The sequence below is a fragment of the Dermacentor variabilis genome, chromosome 1 (assembly GCF_050947875.1).
Source record: "Dermacentor variabilis isolate Ectoservices chromosome 1, ASM5094787v1, whole genome shotgun sequence".
Taxonomy (NCBI): domain Eukaryota; kingdom Metazoa; phylum Arthropoda; class Arachnida; order Ixodida; family Ixodidae; genus Dermacentor; species Dermacentor variabilis.
In genome coordinates, this window is record NC_134568.1 from 205,644,340 (window position 1) to 205,669,375 (window position 25,036).

General features: G+C 41.6%; 1 protein-coding gene and 1 non-coding gene across 5 annotated transcripts in view; both read right to left on the reverse strand.

Annotated features, from left to right (window-relative positions):
• The window catches only part of LOC142591222 (protein FAN-like), a 116,637-nt gene extending 94,407 nt beyond the window's left edge, over window positions 1-22,230 (reverse strand). For all 4 annotated transcript variants that reach the window (XR_012830408.1, XR_012830411.1, XR_012830413.1 and 1 more), the window contains exons 1-9: window positions 21,993-22,230; window positions 16,112-16,210; window positions 15,961-16,039; window positions 13,587-13,642; window positions 13,391-13,484; window positions 9,086-9,154; window positions 7,771-7,815; window positions 4,372-4,424; window positions 2,238-2,370 (exon numbers count right to left, since the gene is read on the reverse strand). Coding sequence is in view for 1 of the 4 variants with exons in the window: in XM_075703582.1 (XP_075559697.1) it covers window positions 2,238-2,370; window positions 4,372-4,424; window positions 7,771-7,815; window positions 9,086-9,154; window positions 13,391-13,484; window positions 13,587-13,642; window positions 15,961-16,039; window positions 16,112-16,210; window positions 21,993-22,024 (660 nt within the window). In the remaining 3 variants the exon portion in view is untranslated. The remainder of the gene's footprint in view (window positions 1-2,237; window positions 2,371-4,371; window positions 4,425-7,770; window positions 7,816-9,085; window positions 9,155-13,390; window positions 13,485-13,586; window positions 13,643-15,960; window positions 16,040-16,111; window positions 16,211-21,992) is intronic.
• On the reverse strand, window positions 5,894-5,966 carry TRNAS-UGA (transfer RNA serine (anticodon UGA)). Its single transcript has one exon. It is a non-coding gene; the product is annotated as a tRNA-Ser (tRNA).
• Window positions 22,231-25,036: the final 2,806 nt, after the last annotated feature.

A 25,036-nucleotide genomic window follows, 5' to 3' on the forward strand; every position in this document is an offset into this window, starting at 1 on the left:
AGATGATGAGGATGAATCAGATTTTCGGAGTTGTGGTGAATCGCACCGCTGTAAGAATCATTCACCCCTGCTGCCGGCATTCTTCATAATGGCAGCATTGTGACAGCGAGGGTTCGTGGTCATCCAGTGAGATACTTACAGGTTTGCATTGTCCGTGCATCACACTATGCTTGTTATTTTAATTAGTAAGTGAAGGTTTACTACACTTTATTTGGCATATATGACTCATGTATAGACTCGTGTAAGGGCCGCACTTTTCTGTCGCGATTTTTATGAGCCTCACATGGGACTGGGCAATCTGATCTAATTTCACCAACTATGAGTACGAAATCCGTGTAAACCGCTGTGATTGCCTCCTCTTGCTATCTAGTAGCTACGCACAAAAGTACGCTGTGTGCTAAAATTTGCCGTTGAGCATGATCAGAATCAGCACACGTAATGCGATTGCTTCTTGGTTGGATTTTTTAAAATATTTGCAATCAATTGGGGTGCAACCCTTACCCGGGTACAGCCCTTACACGGGTACAGCCTTTACACGAATTTATACAGTAATGATCTTCCTCTGAGTAATTCTCTTATACTTCGCTATCAATAATATTGCTTAGCCTTTCCAGCAAAATCACAGCCCCCCCCTTTTTTTTAATGTGAGCCCGAGTATAAACACTGCTGTATATAACTACTCTGATTTCGACTCATAGCCGGGGGGGCTCTGTCCCCGCCGGAAAACTTTGGAGGGGGCTCAGACCCTGGAGCCCCCCCCCCCCCCATGGTCGGCGCCTATGCATCCTCGTACTTTGAGCCCAACATGCACACAGCTTCTTAGCAACAGCCATTTGGACAAACACAGCATATGGTAGACAATTTTGCTCAGTCATTTAAGGGTTTTTTTTTTCTATACATCAGTTAGTTACAACCTAAAACTGCAGCAGATAACACATCCAAGAAGGAGTTTGTATACATGCACCAGCCCATGATCATTGCACATTTCACCCATCCTGGCACATCCACATATATTTGTGTTTTGTGTGTCACCACTTCAACCAACCTACCTTGCAGGTGCACACTTGTGCACCATGCTAGAGCAGGTGAAAACTTGCACTGCTTTTGTAATGGAGACCTGCCGATACACACTGCCAACAAAAGAACATGTTTGTGCAGCATGCTAGATGTTAAATACCTACACCTGTCACAACAGTTATGCTTATCAACTCTGCTACCTGCAGTAATGGTTCCAACTACTTCATGCATGTATGCATTTGTGCAGCAAGTTTGGGTAGACTCTTATAATTCACATTTGCATATGGCCCCTCCTGGCAGTGCATGTTTGATCGTGGTATGTTTGTTGCTTATGGCTGGAACATGCAGGCTCTTTGTGTTTGCGTCTGTGAAACAAACGAAACTTCGATGTCAAAAAGCCATCTTGGGAATAGAAATGGGGTGGTGCAAAGCCAAAAAGCCAGTCGATGACCATTGGTGGTGGCAAGCCAAAAAGGGCATCAGCCAACTAGTTGCTACAGACTACTGTCACGGCAGTCACATAGAGCTGAAGTCATGACCAGACAGGATAATAAAAACAAAAGGTCAGCAAACCACCACCACCAGGGATTAAACTCATGTCACTGTGGATAGAGAAAAAAGCTGAGCAGCAGAAGAGAAAGAGTGCTGAAGGTGACTATCAATGTAGGGCAAATATGAGAGAAGAGAAAGTGGTTGCCTATCATATGGCCCTATGAGTAAGAGTCACAAAACTGCTCAAAGATACATCAGCAGAGATGCTAAGCTTGCCAAGATGGCTCTTTGCTCTTGCAGATGTCAGTCACTGAATAATGACAGAGGTCTCCGGAATATTTTTTTTTCTTATTTAGCATGGATGGATATGGAGACTAGGCAAAGCACACTCATCTTGGAATTGACTACAGGAAGCTTATTGTAGAACGTGGCATATTGTTCAGTTTTATGAGGCAAACTTCATGCTCTAATATCATGCATAATGGTGAAGGAGAGAGAGAAAATTATGAGTCAAAGGCAGGGAGATTACTCTAAATGGTAGGTAATGGTAAGAAACTCAAAGAAGTGCCTGAACAATGTGATACACCTTCACCCCCTGCAAACAAGTCTGGACAACATGCAATGCCCACAAGTTGTTCACATGAGAATTTCAACAAAATGAGAGCAAACCAAACCCAATGGCAACGTGAAATATAATAACAATAAGATTAAAATAGTAAATCTCTTACAGGCTCCACATTGTTGAATGGTTGAAAGTATAGCCTTAGGGAAGTGAGCAACACCAAACCAGGATTGATCACCAGAGGCGTTATTTTGTTGGCTTTTGTTTCCAGGGCAATTCTCTCATACAAATCCTCCAGGCTGCACAGAGAAAAAGTGGATGGCTTGAAGGATATGAACTGCCTTGAGGAGAAGACACAGCAGTCATACACAAAAAAAATTTTCCTGTACCTATTAGTAATCAGTTAAAGCATGTACATAAGCAAGAAAATTATTTGATGCTAATTCTAGTGTCTTCATCAATACCACTTACTTGACTCTGCCATAGTATGTTACAAAAATCTACGAGTCTTCAAGCTTCAATAAAACTGTGAACAAGTTACGGGCACCTGGTCTCCTATAAAAAATTTGATCTGCAATGGCCCTCATACAGTGCAGCCTTTGTTGAACAAATATTGAGGACATTTACAAGCATGCACATGCGCACGTACACACACGCACACACGCAGGCAGAGGCCCATGTGAGCAGCAGTCCCAGATATGAAAGCTGTTTCCTCAATGGATCTGCAAATTTATGAACCTCATCCCCATATCGCATAACAAAAAGCCATACTTTAAACACATTGATGGCCATGCCAATGAGCAACGGTATTCTCAGGCTTTCACACAAACTAACATCAAAGCATGAGCTAGTTTACAAAGGACAGCAAATCAAAGGACACAAGACCACACAACAGAAACAGCAAATCAAACAAGACAAAACCACACAATAAAGAACAAGCACAGTTGAAGCTATGTAGTGTCAATCTGCATTCTGCCCTGTGCTACTTGGTATTCATGGTTAAAAAGAAAAGGCTTTTACAGCAGCGAGAAATGCACTATGCCCTCACCACAGAGGAAAATAGACAAGAGCACCAACTTGCCTAAAATATTGTACTATGTATTTGGCATGGCCAACTAATGCCTGGTGATGCACTGTGCCCAGCTCTCTACAGTGACCTTTTTTCATTGATCACCATTACTCGACTTACTTTCTCTGCTAGCTGCTAGCATTAAACGAACCTACTGTTGTACTGACATGGCAGAGAAAAATTACTTGCACACGAGGGCAAACAGTGCCCATCAACCAGTTTGGCTATGCCTACATGACAAAACTTGGCAGTGATTGCGTGAAATGCACGTTACTGAAGTGCCTCAGCTAGTTATATGCAACTGGAAGAAGGCACTATCGGCCCATTAATACATTGACAGATGGCAGCATTGTGAGAAGGTATGGGCACCACACAGTGTGGCTGTTGCTAGAGTTAGTAACAAGTTTCAATGTCACCTATGTGTTGCTCCACGAAGCTTGAATTAGCAGGAAACAAGTTAGACAGCTTTCTCTGGTAAGCTGCCACTCCTGTCTCTCATGTGGTATTTTCCACTAGTCAAACTGGAGTAGCTGCTGAAATCCTAAAGCAAGCGCTCAGATTCTATCAGTTTGAATCTGCCAGTGAAGAGCAAAAATGTTTCATGAGAGATCATATTAGAAGTTGGGTACACTTCACACAAACCGGTTCTGGAAACAGTGCATGGCTTTCAGTCTATTTTCTTGGCGTGCCAATTTTAGATGAAGACTGATTAGTGTACAATTGCGTACATTTTTGCATACCGAATTCACATGAAGACAATTTGCATAATGATTTTACATGCTTCTTGACCTATTTCCACCCCAATCAAGGTCACAGCAGCTAAAAAAGTGAGAGTGAACCAGGACAGAGCAATGTGATCCGAAATGACTAGTGGAAAACGCAAATCTGCTCCAGATTGACCAGTGTAAACCAGATTCATTACCGTGAAGCAAAAAATCTTGCTTAAGACTGACTAGTGGAAAAACACACTACTCTGTGGCTCTGACCATGCTCTGTCATTATCTGTTTTTGCCCTTACTTATCACAATGCCCTTGGGGACTAGGCAATTTTTTTTTAAATTTGATTTTGAGGATGCAGACAGAGTGTGTAAACACTTTCCGCCTGCACCTTTGGAATGGCCTGCCTTCAGCCCCAGCCACACTCTCGTGAAACTCCAAAGGTGGACCACACTGGCTTATGTGTTCCAACTGCTCCAGGTCTCCAAAGAAACTAAATTTTATAGATATTCACCAGCTTCGGTCAAAGGAAATTCTTGACTGCCAAGACAAAACCATTGCAGCAATCTACATAAAGAAAAGAAAGATGAAACACATGTAGTGCAGCATTAGTAAAGGCCAATCCCCCCTTCAGAGCTTGCAGTACAATTTTACCATTTTCAAAGGGTAAATTTTAATGTTTAGTGATAAGTATCAATTTTTCCTCTTTACTTTCCAATTATCAAAATCAAAAGATTTGCTCTTCCAGCAACTACACCCAATAAATCCGTATATTTCTCTTGCCATGTACTTCACTACCTGTTTCTTGTCAAGTATTCCTATAAGACAGTTCAACCTCGATATAATGAAGTAAAAATCAGCAATTTGCTTCGCTATATCGAAATTTCGTTGTATTGAAGTTCAACCTTTTAGGCAAATAAGTAGAGTTGCCGATCGAATTTGCTTACACAGGAAGGGGCCACAGAATTTTCCAAATTATTGGGCAATTGAAAAAAGCAAGTTTGAATGAGAAAATGATTCATTTTGATGGATTTGGGAGTCGGTGACGAATGATACAGTTTCATGCCATGTTGGCAATATCTTCACATAGGCGGTACGAATAAAGCGAAGTCAGCCACGCTTTCGCGTGCACTCTGCCCCCACAGCTGATATTGTCGGCCGCACTGGGACGACGCCATCATGAAAAGCGCCGGCAGCGGGGAGCGAATGCTTCGTCTGCCTCTCGCCTCAACGGGTCACCGAAACTCGAGACTGCGCAACTTTCAATACTAAACGTGCAGGAAGACAGCTTACATGATGCCACGCCGTCTCCGCACACCCACTCTTTGCACACACAGCAGATGTATTACCTTTAAAGCAGGACACGCAGTTGCGTACACGCTCAGCTGCGCTTACAGCCATGCTCAGCCACGGCCGAGACGCGCACCAACTTACCACCCCCGCTCCTTATGCGCGCTTGACTGTGAGCTCTCTCCCCTCCCTCTCTTTCCCTTTGCTCATGCAGGGAGGCGGTACTTGTGCGTGAAGCCACCATCTTTCTTTCTCACCCTCACAGACTTTCAATCGCACCTAAAGCACAAAGTGTGTGGGACGCGCTTGGGACGCGATCTTATTGCACTTGGTCTTTATACAGAACATGATGCAGCTCCAATGCAGCAGTCGCTCTTGTCGCGCCACGCACGATTTGAGAGGTGCATTAGCAAGCAACCGCTTGTAATTCAATCAGTTGACAATGTGCATTCGTGGAAGTTTCCATTTATTGTCTCAGCATTCCTTTGCTGCGGAAGCAAAATTTCGTTATATTGAAATCACATAGAAACACTTTGTTATATTGAGGTTCTAATTGCATAGTGTTCTATGGACAAGAGGCGATGAAAAGTAAAATACTTCGTTATATTGAGAATTTCATTATATTGAGGTTTAACTGTAGTACTAAAATTCAAGTGCCACAGTAAGTGTCATATTTGCATGAACTTAATAAATGAAATAAAGAAACGATAAACTAAAGGAAATGAAAGTGGATGAAAAAGACAACTTGCCGCAGGTGGGGAACGATCCCACAACCTTCGCATTTCACATGCGATGCTCTACCAACTGAGCTACCGTGCCACTGTTTCCCCATCCACTTTCTCGTGTAGCGTAACTCTGCACATTAGAGTTGAAATGACCACTTAAGGTAAGCAGAGGGTTCAATTTAACCACAGCTTAATGTCAGTGGTTTTTTCCTTGCTACAACTGGACAAAACTAGTAAAAACAAGTTGTATAAACAAATGCGTACACCGTGACAAAAGGGATTATAAATTGTGACATTCTCTGTTTCTTTTCCCCTTTCAATGTTGTACTTCATGTAGCAAGTTTAAGACCCAGGCAACTGAGTTTTGCAGACATCAGAGCTAACTTAATGCAAATGGATGATAATGCAAATATGAATGAAGGAGAAAAGGCATAACGAATGCAAAAGGGGATGAGAAAGCAAACATTACAATTGTCCAACCCCCTACAATGATACATGGCCAAGAAGCAACAAAAAGCACTGCTCTTTAAGCTAGAACATTACAGCTCTAGCATAGTGAAATTGGCAATTTGTTACCTTTGCATGCGCTGATATCTGCACAGGCTTTGGTGCATGCATAGGTTCTTCCACACCAGCAAACATCTCTGTAGCAGACCACATGTCATAATATGCTAAATTGTTCTATTTTCAAGTGCCAAGGTAGCATTATGCATTTTTAGTACTTCATTGTGAAAAAGAAGTCCTCCGACTGCGACTATTTATGACTGTGCTACACTCACGCAAACATGGTGCTTATCCCATCATAATTAGTGGCACAGTGGGGTTTGAGACATAATGACTGATTTACTTATTCCCTAAAGGGGTTCACTGTCCCAAAGCAACACTTTGGTGGCGAGAGTTACCGTAGTAGAGCGCTCTAGTTTGGCTGCCTGGGATTCTGCAAAGTGCACTTAAGCAATAATACTTTCTTGCAGACTAGTTGGTTCATACATGAATTATAGATGTGCTGTGCAAGATTCACAAGAGGACAACAACTACTACGATGCACAGCACCAATGGGTGACATGCATACATGCAGTGAGGAAGATGCATGTATACAAATGAAACCTTGCCATTCTGCCCTACATTTTGCACACAGCAAGAACACCACCCCACATAAGTGCAAGAGGGAAACATTTACTGATCATTAGTCAAAGCCATGGAACAACTTGTTTTTTGACACAGACAGTGAAAAGTTTAGTCATTAGAGCTAACAGTCTTGTCAATAATTTTCTTGTAGTGGTGGTCTGCTGCTCAGTTACCATTTACAACTGTGCACAGAACCATACACAGTTGTAAAGCTTTTCCACAACTGCAGACATCACAGGCATAGCCCCCACCTGAGTGGGCACCATGCACAGGGCACTCAAAGAAGTGCATCGTGATTGGAAGCAGAGCCATGGTTGGCCCAATTGAAAAGACAAGTACTGTGGCCACCATCCATTTTACAATTTTATATTACAAACTTACTATGCACAGTCTTCACAATATTGTGTCATGCTTGCTATTTTGACAGATGTGCAGACAACTGTTATCACTTTGCTCCGATCACTCCTCAGTTAAAAGAAATATTTGGCCTTTTTCGTTGGCATAAATGCAGTAGCATGTTGTTTCGGATACTACCACGAAAAAGAAGAAAGCATAGGCAAGCCACAGTGTTATCACAGACTAAAGTTTAAAAAAAAAGTGAAATAATAATAATAATGTTCCACACCAGAAAATATGGTACACTTATCTGAACAAATCTTCGCATAAAGCACGACAAAGGCCAATAAATACTTGCTTAGCCCTAGCTGTGTATACTATACCCAAGCAACAAAAATCCACTCTAAACGACAAAAAGCATATCTGAGAATTACCATGGAATCATGTTCAGGTGGCGATAGCGTTGAAGCCCTTGAGAGCTGAGGGTTTAGAAACAAATGCAGAAAAAAATTAGAGGCAATATAAGATTACCCACCAAGGTAGCATGTCTAAGCATTTATTTACAGCGATTAATCAGATTTCATCAGGCAATACTAACTAGAAGATTAATAGACTGCCAAAGAGAGGCGTGGCACATTGGAAATGCCTAGCAGTTAAAATGGCTATCAGGTGACATTTCAAGAAACATATACCAACAAAAAGTACATGATTCATGACAACGAAAGCACAAACATATGCAAGGTGTCTGCAGAACACAGGATGAATGCTTACTATGAACTGAAAGGTTTTATAAGAAATGTACATATATTATATACTGGTTATTTATTATAATGGCAACAGATTTGTTAATCTCTTGTGGAAGATACCGCAATTCTGTTGCATCAGCTAGATTACTCAGAGGCAGACACTACTCGCAATACAAATTGCAAGGGTGGTATTATTTAATATTAAAGTCCCCTAATTAACTTTGTAATTACTTTAGAGCACATGTCCCAAGAGCAGAATTGAAGACGAGCAATAGTGAAACAATATCCATTTAGCATAAATCCAGTGTTTAGCACTAGTTTCAGGATATGTGTCCTCCAGATCTGCGGCGAAATTCAAATGCTCTGATGTTTCAGTTCATATTTATCACCATTTTAGAATGCTGATAAGTGTTACCTTAGGGTAGGAATGTCACTGAATAAATGTGAACATGAACCTACACCAACTTGCTCAGTTCACCTTTTGTTAACAAATGGCAGCAAGGCTCTATAAAGAGCTAAGGAAATGCTTACAGGCTGCTGATATGTTGGGATACCTAAATGTTGGATTGATGCTTAGCCGGAAAGACAAAATGCAAGTTACAATCCTCTCCCAAATTTTCACAAAGCATAAAATAATCACCACAAGAAAAACTACTAAATGACGGGTTTGGTAAAGGTAAAAGGAGAGATCGAGTGAATGCTACTCTCATACCGACTTCTTTTATATGTACTTTTTTGTTGTCCTTTTTTTTATTTCTTCCTTCATTACATCTTCACTAATTTCCGTCATGTTCCAGCTCTTACCTTGCTCTGAAATGTTACAGCTTCGCTCACGCTCTTTCTTGCATATTCTTTCTACAATCTTTATTTATTCTACATCCATCTTGTTTTCTTCTCTACAAGATTATTTTACCTGAATGTTAGACCACCTGCCCATGTGAGACCTCCAACAAATAGGGTCCCTGAGGTTTCATAAGCAAAGGTGTAACACTTGAAGTCATACCTGGGAAATGTGCATGAGGCATTCATCAATGCTTCCATATATCAGTGAGAACAAGAAGGACACCTTTTCCTGAAAGAGTTCAAATTTCAACACTTAGTGCACTCCGTATACATACCAAGTGCAGTTTTAATGATTTAATGGCAAAAAGACAGTGAGTAAAAGCAATGGGAGGAAGGAACAGTGTGGAAAGAAGAGCACTGTACAAATAACTATAATATAGAAAAGAAAGCTAGACTATGAAAGTGAAATGGAGAAATTTGCTTCACATAAAAGAGTTAAAAGGCCCTTCACCAGGCCCCATAGCAAATTTTGGTTATATGCTGGATGTTGTTACATGCCCTCTAAGGAGCGTTCAGCCCCAAGAATTTTTCAAATTAGTTCATTCACAGCCGAGATAGAAATATTTCAGTGCCAAGAACCTATGATTACAGGAGGCGAGCACCACTGCCAAGAGAGACACTCTCTCCACTTGTCCCGTCTAGCCTCTGCAAGCGAAATTCCTTCCCTGCGTTCTCCCCATATCTGACCTAGAGGATTGCACGACACATGTGTCCTGAGCCCTATCATCATTTTTCTCCCCTCCCTTTTTTGTGGCGTGGCGTACTTCCGCTGATGGTGTCACGCACGAACTGTTGTGTGTTTGTCTCATTTTGCACAGCGCACGATTTTGTGCGCTGTGCACGAGGACACCTGACTAGTGGTATAAGTCTGTGCTATACGGATACTGAGGCAGACACAAGTGGATCAAAGAGCATGATCCTGCGCTAGAACACAGTAGAAAATGACATAGTTTCAGTGTCTGCGCAAGTGATTGCATGACGTGGGAACAAGCAGACGAAACGGAAGTATCTCTCTTGCTGTGGTGCAAAGTAAAACAAATAGACATTCGGTTTGTGTGTTTTATTTCTCTAAACCTTAATTCCTCTATCAATGCAACAGATTACACAAATAACAAATGTTGCCTTGAATAATTCTCGAAGTCACGAGTCACTAAGAGCGATGTCACAGCAAAGACACATGTACGTAGGCGCACTAGCACGTATACGTCATCCCTATGGCTTAGAGCGTGGTGTCTGCGAGGAGAAGGGAAAACGGCATTCGGTTTGAAATTTCAGCTCTTTCTGCGGGGTGTAGCAATGTAATACTTAGCAGACACGATCATTAGCGTTCATTGTATGCACAGTGCTTGTGAGCTCAAAATGGCCAGATCTGGTGAGGGGGCCCTTCAAGGGACACATCATTAGTAAGACACACCTGTTATATGATAACGTGCATGCTTCTTGTAGTCAGCAAGTAGCCATTAACTCAAATAATACAGTGGCCTCTATATTTAATTTGATAGCATTAAGGGCCCCGTGTCACAGAAAATCCAGTGTGGGAGTCCGGCGCCGGCATGCCGATGAGTGAAAATTCCCATATATATTTAGGTATATGTATATGCCATGCCTTCCTATATGACATGCGGTATATGTGGGTTATATTGCTGCACCATTTATTATACCTCGTCTTACATTTTTGACAAAGTTATTCTTTGTAATTTTGAGAATGACAGCCAACAAACAAATGCCATGAAACAAAACACCCGACAGCGTATGCCTTTTATGTTAAATCTTCTCAGACTGAAATATTAAAAGTGCAAAACAATAACAGAAACCTGAAATTGATGCAATTTTTGTGGCAAAGCTGCGCAGTACCCCCAGGATCGGCCCACACAAGAGGCCGGGTTTCTACCAGAAATCTCGCCTTCATGCATAGCACTCGCTGCCAATGTTTCTCGGTAAACATTACGGTTACATAAGCTGCAGTTGCCGGGAAGCAAGAAAAGCAGTCAGGGATCTTTGAATGCTATCACATTCCATTCTTAAAGGCAAAGCTTAAATGTCCTCCAAATTTTACTCCAAGAGCTTTAAAAATTAAATTCTGATGTTTTACACAATAAGACCATGACCTGATATGAGGGACACCATAGTGGGGGACTCCGGATTAACTTTGACCCCCTGGGGTTCTTTAAGGTGCACCTCATGCACAGAACACAGGTATTTTTGTATTTTGCCCTCATCAAAGTGTGGTCTCCATGGCTGGGATTTGATCCCGCAGCCTTGCGCTTAGCAGCGCAACGCCCTAGACACTACGCCGCAATGGTGGGTTCCAATAGCTTTAAAAGTAGATTTAGCATTTATCACATCACTGATCTTGTTCAATTTACACAACAAGATCAGATATTTTTTTTTTTTGGTGCAGATCCTTCGATAAAACACTTTGCATCATTTCTTCTGCGGCTTCTCAATACTTAGTTGCCAAGAGGCACTGAAACTGGTCATCTCTGCAGCAGCCGACTTCTACGGCAAGGAACATAACAGTGCTTTAAGTTTGTCTGCAGACAAATCAGGCAAGTAAGGATGCCAGGTATGTTACAGAAAATGCAGAATGAAAACTGCGATTTTGCTCAAAAATTTTACCAACAACAAAGTGACGGCAAGCGCAAAATTTTCATTTAATGTTACCTCTTCCCCACCCAGAAAAAATAAAATTCATGTCGTTCTACTAGTACTTAATGCTCCAGTCGACTTCCATAGCTATTACTAGTACATAAACGGAGCCTGCTCGAAAATGCCGATCACTGTGACCAAATCTTTTGCGGTACAAGAGATTAGTGTTCACTGTACGCATTATTACACTGCTGCACCATAGCCTAAAAGTATGTCAGCCTGCTGAGCAACATGCAGCGAATTCAAATCCTGGTGCAAACATCTGTGATGCCCGTTTCTAGTAATGTGTCTTTAGAATGCTTGTAAGAGAGAATGCATCCTGATAGACATTATTGTGGTTATAATTTTTGCAGTCAGCCATGCCTATGCTCCCAACTACACAGAGTAGTATGTAGTACACATGTTCATGATGGCGTTATCTATGTAATAATGGAGCGAGTGCACTTGTTATGTTCACAGGGAATTTCAGGACCACTTCAATATTTTGTATTTGTGAAGAGAAACAACAGCATAAAACAGTTGTAACACACATGCAACATAGAAGTGATACTTTACATATGCCATACCTTATGCCTCACAAATTTGACAACGCCAGTTGTGTAAATGTAAACGTAATACTCACATGATCAAAATTTTTAATGCAAGCCAAATGAATGTACTGTCAAATTAACGAGTTTTTATCAGTTTCAATAAAAACAAGTACACAACTGTTAGCAATCATTCTGCAGAGCTGTGGTATCAGTGGTATCAGAGCTCTGCAGAGCTCCGATACCACAGCTCACTGCACAAGCCATGAACTTGTGAAACCTGTCAAAATCTTCTTCAACCAGAGCATCACTGTGTGATGCCTCTTCTGTTTACTTTTTAACCATGGTCTTGACTTAATTTTGTAGAGTACAAATAACCCTTGCACAAAAATATTGAGCCATTTTTACCACCTCTGTGCCAAATAAAAATGCACATTTAAAACAATATTCTATAACATATCTTTATATTACAACTATAGACTAAATATATACGATGAAACTAGGTCACTAGTGTAAATTATGTAATTACTATCAAATTCTAGAATAGTGATGCTGTTTAATAAATATTCAATATGAGAAAATAATTTCTAAAGTACAGCCATTCTTGTTTTAAATTCCTTGTGGTAAAAATTGTTTTCTTTTACATATCTTCATAAAACTGTATTATGTGGAATGTATGTAATCAGAAGGTGTACAGTATCAAAGTATCAAGTAAAAATGCCTATGTGAAATTCCACTTGTAGATTTGGAGCAATAGTTCATTCTCTACCGGAGGAAATGCACACTTGTTTTGTTGATAAGACATAGCATTTTAAATTCTTCTTGATAAATTCAATTTACACAGCACATATTCTACTGACGAAACATGTGCTTTTGTATCTAATGAACCGATTAGATATGCATTCTCATCAACGCAGCAGAAGAGAGCTGCTCCAAATTATGCAGTTGAATTAATTATGTTACTCACACTGTGCTTAAATTTATTACGATATATGTAAAACGAATAACCACCTTTCCTGGCAAAACATTTTGTCTACTTAAATGGGAAGAAAAAAATGCAGCCTCAGTAGTCATAACCCAGTTAGATGAAATGAAAAAAGTGCTTTCAGTCAATAACGAAATCTGTCTCAGCTAAAACATAAAAGCAAGACAAGTGGTTAACCATGTTAACAGTGGGTGAGTAGTGCTGCTTGCAGTCATTCAGCCACAGCTTTTAACCATGCTTTGTTACAACCAAAAGCTCATTGCAAGCACACTAGCAATTCACTATACAAAAAAAATTACCATACCCTTTTGAACACATAAGGTTTAATAAAGTTTCCTTCCAGCATTTCCACCACTTGGTCATTTTGAAGATTCATGACGCTATTCTTGCTGTATAGCCTGTTAACAAAAAAATGTATAAGGCATATCAGTGGCCCACTCTAAGCGTTAGGTACAAATGAAAGATAGTAAACCCTTGGAAAATACTTAAGTACAACTTACTTAGAGAGCAGAGGGCCTGTCCATCTCTTCACAATACTGAATTCATTTAGTGGAAACTGAAAACAAAAGCAAGTTTATTTGCTTGAAAATTTATTCATGCTTAAATTCAAACACAAAGGTCATCATATATACTGAAAAAAGGAGAAATCGACAATAGTGAATGGAAAACAGAGCTGGCTTCTTTCTTGAACTACCTTTCTTTGTTATATTTTGTGTCACCTCCCATGCTTGATTCAGGTGCTGCTGTGTCTATCTTTCTATATATAGACAACAACATAGATGCAATCAGTGCCTTACTCTTTTGCAGACGGAACACTTTTTGGAAGTCCCTTTTCACTTTCACAAGATCTTCCGGTCTTACTTATCTACACTAAACAGCACTATTAACAACTCTGGACTTCCTGCTTAGAGGGACCGAGCTATTTAAAAGCAGTCAATGGTGACTAGGATGGCCAAGTTACTCATTCCAGCATTGGCATTGGGCAACAGCGTCACCTTTCTTTACTTCTAGTTCTTGTAATCACTTATGAACTGAATTAACATTAAATTTGTTGCATTTCATTCTTCTGTAACAGTATAATAGTATCTACATTGTGTGAACAGAATTTGCATACTCATACCTGCAAAATGTTCACAGGTGAAGGGACCATCTCAGAACACAATTTTTACAGCAAAGCTGTATACCTCTACCATCCAAGGAAATTTTCGTGCCGTTGTGGTATGCAAAAAAATCCCCACATGTGGGCCGATCCCGAAGATAGTGCAATACTGGCCCGACCCGCAGCGGAGGTGAAGCAGGCGTTAAGCACTCCCATACGTGGGCCATTACTGAAGATAGTGCAATGCCGGGCCGACCCGCGGCAGAGGTGCAGTTCGCCATTAAAGGGCCCACATACAAAGCTTCGCTGGTCATCCTTCTTCACAGAGTTGTTTTTTTTTTTTTTTGTTTTTTTTACTTCTATGGTTTTAAGTGCCAGAACCACAATCTAATTATAAGGCATGACGTAGTACGGGACTACAGATTAATTTTTACCACCCGGGCTTTTTTTAATGTGCACTCAATGCATGGTACATGGGCGCTTTTGCATTTCACCCCCATAGAAATGCAGCCACCCTGGCCAGGATTTGAACTCATGACCTCATGCTTAGCAGCGCAATACAAAAGCCACTAAGCAAACACGGCAGGTAACACTAATTTCCTTATGGGCTCGGTGCACGTGACTGCTCTGTGCTGTTAACAAAGTAGACAGGCTAAGTTCAAATAAGTGCTGCAAATAGATGTTATAGTATGTGTTTTCGTATGTGCTTTTTAACCATTTGTACTATTTTGTAAGCTCAGTTCATGCCTGTGCTTAATGAAAATTCGCCTGATCCAATTCTGATAGGAAGCCTTCCCATAGTTTTTCTTTTTTACTTTGGGCCTCCTCCTGAATATGTATCACCTTGATCTATGTTAAATTAGATTAAATTATGGTGTTTTACGTGCCAAAACCACTTTCTGATTACGAGGCACGCCGCAGTGGAGGACTCCAGAAATTTCGACCACCTGGGGTTCTTTAACGTGCACCTAAATCTAAGTACACAGGTATTTTCGCATTTCGCCCCCATTGAAATGCGGCCGCCGCGGCCGGGATTCGATCCCGCGACCTCGTGCTCAGCAGCCCAACACCTTGGTCTATGTATTGATGATGATGAGTGCAATTATGTTAATAAAAAGCAAGTGAAAAGAAAGCCCGAAAGTCAAGGCAATGAGTAAATTCAGTGCTTCTCATGGCTCCTGTGCCCTGCTGAAACATTACGCATGCCATCTGTTCCACACAGCAATGCCGCAGCCCGCATGTTGTGCCCTGTGAAGGCTGTAGCTCCTACACATGCATATGCTTTGTTGTCAGTAGCTACATAATGGAGAACAACACCCTTTGTGCACAGCAAATTTAATGTATGACTTAAAAAAACATCTAGCTTAATTACTTGCTATTAAGCTACATCACGAGTTATGCCTTACACTTGCACTTGCTTATGGATAGTAATCATGTGCACTTTTTCAGCCACATATATGGAGGTCAATCTGGTTCTTACTTAGCAAGTGCATGGAGCAAAATTAAGGAGCAGACCTATTTAGAGCATCTTTGTGTAGTTTAATTATTTTGTTTGTAACAAAAAAACGAAAGAAAAAGTGAACGTAGTGTTGATTACTGCACTCAGTTACAACTGCAGCTGGGCATGCAGTTCAAAAGAATCAACACAAGAAATACAATGCTTTTGTCAGGTCTACAAGAGAAATATCTCATGCTTGCACTGTTAATGCTAGCAATAAGCAGCAATTTACCAAGCCAGTGAAACTGGCTTAGTGCAGAAAAAAATGCCCCCGTACCTTAAGTATTGGATGGCTTATGTCTTCAGGTACAAAAAGAATGGACTTTGAGCACACTTTGAGCCGTCCCTTTTGCCTCCTGCAATAAAGATTTTGGGCAAGATGAAAATGCTGATAAGCAGACAAATGATCCCCTCAGTATAATCCTCACCTTCTTTGTGCTTCGGCCTCTTTCACATTATCAGGATAAAGGTACACACTGTAATCCTTGAAGTAAATTTCCCCGGGCTCCAAGAGTAGGAGAGAAAATCTGTCAGAAGATGGGCAGCATTAAGTACACTAGTGGGTGCCATCAAAAAGCATACACAATGATCCAGCTTTTAGTCATGCACGCTTGTATAAATTTTGCAGCTGAAAAGAAGCATGAGAAATGACACTGCATGAAGACAATGACATGGGTACTGGCACACAAGTGCATGGCTTACTGCGGGTACACAATAAATGCATTTAGAAAAAACTTCAAGAACAGTGAAAATGTGCAGAAGCAAGAGAAAAGCGAGTAAAACATGCAGTAGTCTACAGTGATTACCATTAATGTAGGCCACCTTTCTTTTCAGAACATTATTGGGGCCATGACTATAGAGTTTCCCTTCTTCCCGAAAGCAGGAAGTGAGAATTTATTGTGCGATAGTCTTGACAAACACTCGCAAGCTAACAATTTTTCCATTCAGAAGTACAGCACAAGGTCAGCAGCTGCTGCAGACCATGCTATATAGGCATGTTTGTATAAATTCCTGCATTATAAATGCATGTTTTCCAGTCAGAACATGTACTTATGATGCAGGCATTTATACAACTGCTGGTTTGATCGATGTAGGAATTCAAACCCACTCGGCTGTTCACAGAGTAATCAAAGTGACGGAAAAATAAACTTTATATAGTAAAAGACTAATCTTTGGTGTTGCACATATTTTTGTCAACTGTACACAATTTTTTAAGAATTGCTTGCCGCAGGTTGCACAACCATGTCACTTCAGTAGAATCAGTTGAAGAAGTGGATATTACTTTCCCAACAAAGATAACTTACATTTAGTTAATGAACAATGATATGTTAATTACCTTTATAATTATTTGCCTTAGGGGACACTGCAACTGTGTAATTGAAGGTAGTAAGTGATTGAGGCATGTTCATTTAGCAAAAATCCTGAGACTAGCACAAGTTTCACAGGAACCGTTTTCAATATGTGCCACAAAATACATCAGTCTTGCATATAGTTTTGTTTTGCGCTACTTACAGAAACCTTTATTTGTGAAAATAATACCCAGAACATCTATGCATTTCAGCACAGGTCTTCCGAATCTTTAGTCACAGCTTCAGGGTTCTTAGTAAACCGATATGCTTTATGCACTGGGTGGCTTCAATTTTACAACTGCAACATGCACCTAAAGTAATTAATTATACAGTTTATTCATTTATTAATTTTCAATAGTGCTGCTTTAGTTTGAGAGTGTTGACAAGTGGGCAATACAGGATTACAAGGAAAACAAAGAATGAAAGGCAAACATAGTTATACAATGTGAAAGGAACAAAAGAAGTTGACAAATGATTTAAGGTAAATCATAGGCCAAAATGCATGGCATGCCGCAACAATGTTGTTCACGAGATTCCCCTGTGATGCGGATCTTGTTACATTGGCCAAACGGGCAGGTGTATAAACAAAAGGTTGCAAGAACATTCCTCCCCATTAAAGAATGCTGGTCTATCACATTTGGCCACCCATTGCACAGCTTGCAGTTGCACGCCCATTTTTGATCACACACACGTAATCTGGACAAATAAATATTGAAAGGCCCGCCTCATTTCAGAGGCCTACCTCATCAATAAATGTGGCGACAGGCGCGTAAGCCAGGCATTACTTGCACTACACAACAAGGAAAAATGTTTTTTAGAAGCACCTAATTTTTAACAGCACTCCTGTTTTGTCACTCTTCTTTGTGCCTGTTTTTAGTAGGTGCTGTATGTAGTAATAATGCAGATGTACTGACTCGCCCAGTTAGCTATCGTACTACAGAATGAAACTAGACAGGAATAAAAAGACAGCTTAACCATATACTGAGATAGTGTGTATAAGCATGACTGAACGAGGAAGTTGAAAGAAACAGATACACAGAGACCAGCGCTGTCTCTGTGTATCTGTTTCTTTCTACGTCCTCATTCAGTCACGCTTACACACTCTACCATGGATTCTAACCAACTAGCCCGACAACGTGTTTTAACCATATACTGAGGCTTTACGGAAATAATAAATGCATTAGTTAGCACAAGTAAATTACCACGCAAAAGAATAAAAATACAGGGTGGGAAGCAATACAAGTTTTAGGTAAAAAGTAGCATAGTTTCACATAGTGGAAGACGACATACACACAAAAAAAGAGTGCTACTGCACATAGAGATGTTGCGACAGTTTAATCTATATTTTCTATGTGTGCAATGAACTCTGATAGCAATACAATTCTCGTTATGGCAGAGTCTAGTCTTCCATCCTGCTACGACTAGTAGGAAGAAAGAGTGTTTAAACACAACATTACAGAGGTACTCCGTTAATGTGTACTTGTGTTTATTATGTATTGGTCGAGTCTGAGAAAATGCGATGTATTTTGAAGCAACCACCTTTGGCGCAACTCCTTTCGTCAGCTTGTCGCCGCGTCTCCGCGTCAAGACTGTTATGTGTCCCTGCCGTCGTGGCAAGCCCAGACACACGCACTATTTAACGTCATGCTAGCCCCAAGTGTGTTTCTTATTGCCGTGATGTCTATTTGAGTGTTTATTTTATGCTTTCTATTCCCTTCTATTTATTTCTATTTCTATTTAGTTTCATTACAAGTTATCTTTCAGTAGTTGAAACAAGAATTTCAAGTGTGCTTGTTTTGGCATCGTTATCAGCCCGGATTGAACCTGAAGGTTAGTGAGCGAATATGTGCACTTGTGAATGAACCTCATTGCCGTTCTTTGTATTGCTTCCAATTTTATGTTAATCTTCGAATGTGGAAATAAGAATGTATTAGCATATTCAAGAAATGGTCGTATAAAAGTTGTGTAGGCTAGGTGCTTTGTAGGCATGGTTGAAACAGCAAGGCTTCTTTTGAGGAAAAACAATTTGCATAATGCAGCTGGAGTGGCATTAGAAATATGTTTGCACCATCTGAGATAAGTGGTTAATGTAACACCGAAATGGCTATGCTTTTGAACTTTAGCTAGTGACACACCATGGTTGCTTAGTAGCTATGGTGTCGGGCTTCGAAGCACGAGGTTTCAGGATCGAACCTCGGGCACGGTGCCCGTATTTTGATGGGGGTGAAATGCGAAAACACCCATGTACTTAGATTTAGGTGCACGTTAAAGAACCCCAGGTGGTCCAAAATTCCGGAGTCCCCCACTACGGCATGCCTCATAATCAAAAAATGGATTTGGCTCGTAAAACCCCATAATTATTTAAAAAGTTTAGCCAGTGGAATGTCGTTAATCTTGTATGTGAAGTTAAGAGTGTTCAGTTTTTCTTGTTACTGTCATAGTTCGATTATTTTTTATTAACTGACACTTGCCAATCAGAGCACCAGAGAGGTAAGGTGCTCAGGGACATATTTAGTGCAATGTGATCAGTATAGTTGGTGATTTCCTTATATATAATGGTGCCGTCAGTGAACAACTTAATATTGCAGTTTATATCAGCTTTGATGTCATCAATATATATTAGGAAAAGTAATAGCCCCAGCTGAGACTCCCAGGGAAATCCAGATGTTACTGTGAAACTGTTAGATGGCATCAGTTCGTGTACACAAACTGTGAGCGATTTGTTAGAAATGTTTAAAGTTTTAACACTTCCATGTGTAATTTAAATAATGTCTGCCATTTCAAGTAATGCAGCTGAGAACACATAATTATGCTACCTACCACAAGCAATCTTTTGAACATCTACACCATAAATATATGCATATACATAACCAGTGGAACTAAGCCTATTCTAAGCTTGTTAAGTGTGCATGTACATTGACAGCTCTCAAAAACACTACTTTCAGATCTTGTTGACATCAAGTACCATAGTACCTAGATTCATCACCCACCTCCGAAGAGGTCATATTTGTCAGAGATGAAGATGGGCAATGTCTCTGTATATAGCACAAAATGCTAAAAGGAAATGACAAAGAACAACCATTAAAATTACAATAGATGATGTGATCTGTAAAGGTTTGCCAGCAGCCTGTGGGCTTAGGACTCATCACTGTCGAACATACTTTTGCAAAGAACATAGACAAGCAGGCAATAAAATGCCCTGTACGATCCCTGCAGGCTTCTCCTAATGTGCAGTGGTACAAGCTTAGACAGTGCACTGCCTACAGGATTTTTGTGCGAGTGGTTGATGGTGGAGACTGTGAAATCGGAAATCGATGATGAACATCAGCTCAGAAATGTACAATGGCTAGTTTAGTACAGTAAAGTTTAATTACAAGCTACAGGAGGGAAGACCAACAGCTCCCACAGATGTACCAGACTTTTCGAATAACCTGTCCAATGCTACTTGCAAGTTTTTGTGGAACTGCTTACCCATGGAAGAACAACAAATAAACAGCAAAAGAGCTAACATCTCGTATATGTGGTGTGTATATATGTATATATACATATAATAATATGTGAAAGGAAAAAAATTAAATTCTGTGGTTTTACATACAAAGCCACAATATGATTATGAGGCACAACGTAGTGGGGCGGCTCCGGATTAATTTTGACCACCTGGGTTTCTTTAATGTGCACCCTATGCACAGTAACGGGAAATTTTTTTGCATTTTGCCTTATCGAAATGCAGCCACTATGGCCAGGATTCGGTCCCGCGCCCTCTGGCTTAGCGGCGCAATGCCAAAGCCACCACGCCGGGTACGTGAAAAGAACAAAGCAAGAAACTACACAGAATGTTGGAGCAATATACGAACTCCTGTTGTCAAGCTGATGTTCCAAAGTTAGAAAATAGGTAGGCATATGAACAAGCACCTGTACAATCTGCCTATGCGATAGTCTGTGTTTCAATGTGCTTTGTTTTTGTGGCTGAACAACAGAAAGTAAAATGGAAAAAATAAAAATAAAGTACACCTGCAAAGCAAATGCTGAGAAAATCATGTAAGCTCGCACTACACAGAAATGGGTAACTACTGCAAAGGGGACATTTACTGTCTTGGCCGGTAGCAATTGCTTCTGACAAGCACTGACCTCACTTAATATGTTGCCCCATGTTTTTTCCAGTTGTATCTGCATTTTATCCAAGGTATGCTCACGCCGTGATATCAATAAGTTGTCTAGTTGTTAGCGTGCACAGTTTATCGCCAGGATTCCCTCCGTGCTATTTGCTGCGCCTGTTAGTTCCATTCTTAGCTGGAATATTTTAATGCTATTATAGACATATTTAGTGAACAATTTGACCCTTACTGCTTAGAAATAATTCATAAAAATCTACCACGAAACGTGCTTTAGAAACTCTGCTACAACACGTTATTGCAATAAAGTGCGCATTCGCATGGCTGTTCGAACGTTCGCGCCTGGGAATTTTCAATGACGCTTTTTGCAAGGAATGTTCACGCTTGCGCAGTGCATTTAGAGGTTAAAATATACTTGAATAACTTGGGATAAATCTGTAATATAGCCTAGAACAGGAACAGAACTGCATACACGCGAGTATGCAACAAGTAGGTTTCACACGGTTTCGCAACCTTCGGAAATAGAGGTGTTATCCTATTGTCAATATAATCTAGCGACACGCCTATCTATTTTGAAACGTCGCTAACGCCTCTCTTTGCAGATTTAACAAAATAAAAACAGGAATCGCGGAATTGCCAAAGCCCAACTTAAAAGCCATGGAATGCACCCTGGCACCAAACAATGATGAAGCTTGGAAATCGCCCTATCTTGACTACTAAATAGGACGACAGGCGATATCGTGAACACAAGCCAGCCATTTTGGAAGTTTACACACAGCAAATATCAGAGCGAATAGGTAGAACTTCAAGCGCGCAGCAGAGTATATACTACTAAACGAAACACCTACCTCTCCGAGTTCGGAGGTTCGATGAAAGCCATCACAACAAAATATAAACACTGTCAGGCTTGCTGCATGTCACACGTATTTTCAAAAGACACCATACACCGTCTCAACAACCATACAAAAGAAATAACTTCAAAAAGCGCATAGCAATACATCGAGCGTCACCGTCCTACAACTTTTCAGCAGCACTACTACAACTACGCCTTGCTCCGGCTCTCCTGTTGCACCGGCTTCAGCTGCTTCTGCCGCCTGAACCGCTGAACCCGGCTGAAACCGCGGCAAGATCCTTGCAAGATCCGCATTTCATCTAGAAAAAGTATACCCGAGCCACTGGTGGTGAGTGATGTTAATATTCAGTAGTTATGAATATGTGACAATAACAAATTTATTACAAATGAATAATAACAAGAAAGCTTTAAAAATGTACGAATCTGTGATTCCTCTCATCCACACTAGGTGGCTTCTGCGGGCACGCCACTGTTTGATTTCGGTTCACTGTGGTTTAGTTCGTGATTCGCCTTACACGAGCAGTTGTTGGTACTTTCTCTCAACTGTTAAATGCCCCTAAACGCCACGAAAATCTCTATGCGATAAGATGTATTTTTTGAGCGAAGTAAAACGTGTGCAAATTAACAAAGACAAAGATGATACTGAACAGGACAGTCACTCGTTGTTACAAGAATCTACGCAGCTATTGCAACGTTAGCGCAAAGGAGCCAATCATAATCAAGTAATGCAATCGCGATAGGGCTCGATCGCGAGTGCCATGTGTGGCACCGGCTTTACTGTGGTATTACAGGTGTAGAACCGAGATCAACGTTGCGCTTCCCAGAAGTGCGTGCGGTATATATATATATATATATATATATATATATATATATATATATATATATATATATACTCTTCCAGCTCCTCGCCCTTCTGTGCTTGCGGTTCCAAATTGCAGGTGCCCAACCTATTTTCTGGTGGGAGAAGCGAGAGTTTGATCTGCGGGTTCATAACAGTGTCTGAATGTCTCGCCAATTTTCGCTTGCCTTGGGACAGCTAGCTTCTGACTATACATACCGCGTCCTCCAAGCCACAACGCACACTGCCACGCGCGCTACCGAACTCACGGTCACAAAGAGGTTGCTCAAACACAGCTCCTCGTAGTGAGAATCTTGCAAATGTAGCCATCAAAGCAAACCAGCAATTCTCGATCCATACTTTGTCCTGCATGCTTCTGCCTTCCACTCTGTCGTCAAGGTACCTCTCGAACTTGTGAAATTAAAAAAAAAATAACCGATGATTACAATCATAGGTGCCGACTACGGGGGAGCTCCAGGGTCCGAGCACCCTCCGAAGTTTTCCGGTGGAGTTGAGACCCCCCCCCCCCCCCCGACGCACACCTAAAGTGCCATTAAAGTACCCATATTGTTTGAGGTTTGTTTTGACTTTCCTCGACCTTTTCACTTGAAATTTTACTGGGGCTAACAGCTTACTGCATCACTGTTGGCGCGGACATGCACGGCTTTTAATTCATACTTTCGCTTTACTTCTGCAAATCCTGACAATACAAGGACACGCGCATTAGAAGCACTATCAGCGGCTGCCTCATCTGCATTTTCTCACCTTAACATTGTTTTTAATTTCTACTGTAAACATCATGCACACACACAATATATATATATATATATATATATATATATATATATATATATATATACACAGGACAAAGTTTGAAAAAAGGAAGACACTTTGTCCAGACTAAAGTGTGAAACGGCGGAAGCCTGACACCATTGCCAATGGCGATTTGTTGAGGCGGAAACACCACGGGGCACACAATTCGTACACTGTTATGTGAATGTTTGTTTGTTAATAAATGCCTGCAACGTCATTCTGGACGAAGTGTCTGTTAAAGTAGTTTGTGGCCTCCTGAAACTGTTGCAGCGCCGTTTGTGGACCAGGAGGAGACGCGTCTTCCGTGGCAGTGTCGGGGTGTAGTTGGCTATCCTCATCATCCACTTCGCTCGATTGACTCGAACTTGCTCGGCTTGCCGCGGCACGATGGCGGTCACGGAGCTTTCGAGCTTCATTTGCCTTGGTACCCGGAGGTGCAGCGAATCGCTTCAAACGCATTGCCTCTCTTGCGTTGGCCCGTCACGTCCCTGGACTCCGTGGTGATGGACGCGCCTCGCCGCCCTGATGCATGCGATGTGTACGCTCAGCCTCTCTTGAGCGCCGTTTGCGTTCAGCGGCTGCCGCACGTCGCGTGTTGGAAGACACTGGTTTGGCGAGACGAGGCATCGTTCCCACACGATACCACAAAATAAACTGCCGCCACCGCCGCCGCCGCCGCCACACCACATCCAAACAGACGGTCGCCACGCGCGCCTCGCGACAGTGACGTCAGGCCACACAGCGCCCAATCGGGAGGCCACCTCAAGCGCCTGACGACAGTGACGTCAGGGCGCACCGTCGAACACACGGCCGCCACGCGTGCCGATGTGTTGAGTCATCCCGCGCGGTGCCGAAGCACCCCGACACCTGCACTTGACGACAGTGACGCCACGCACGCGAGCCAATCAGGAGGCGCACACCAGCGCCTAACGACAGTGACGTCACTACACAGAGGAGACCGATCAGGAGGCCGGAAAGCTGTGACAGTTTCTGCTAATGGCAGATGACCTTGACAATGAGCCATTAAATGATTCCGCCTTAATATATTTTTGAAAGAGATGCAGGTAGCCAATTAAAAATTATTTCTAAAGGTATGGATAGTGTTACGTTTCGCCTACGACGCGCGGTTTAGCCGGCGCGGCTGCAACAAAGCGGCAGACATTTTGGCCCGTTCGGCGCCGCCGCTACGCCTCCCCGCCAAGCGCGTCCAGGCATGTTCCGATGCCACGTGTCTTCATGTGCGTGTGTGAGTGTATGCGCATATTGGTGCCCACGCTTGTCGAAGCGCGGCAGCCGGGGAGAGGAGCTCCCAACAACTGTGAAGCGAGGGGGTCTGACAGGCGCCGACACGACAGTATGAGCCACCTTCTCCTCCCCATTGTGCCCGA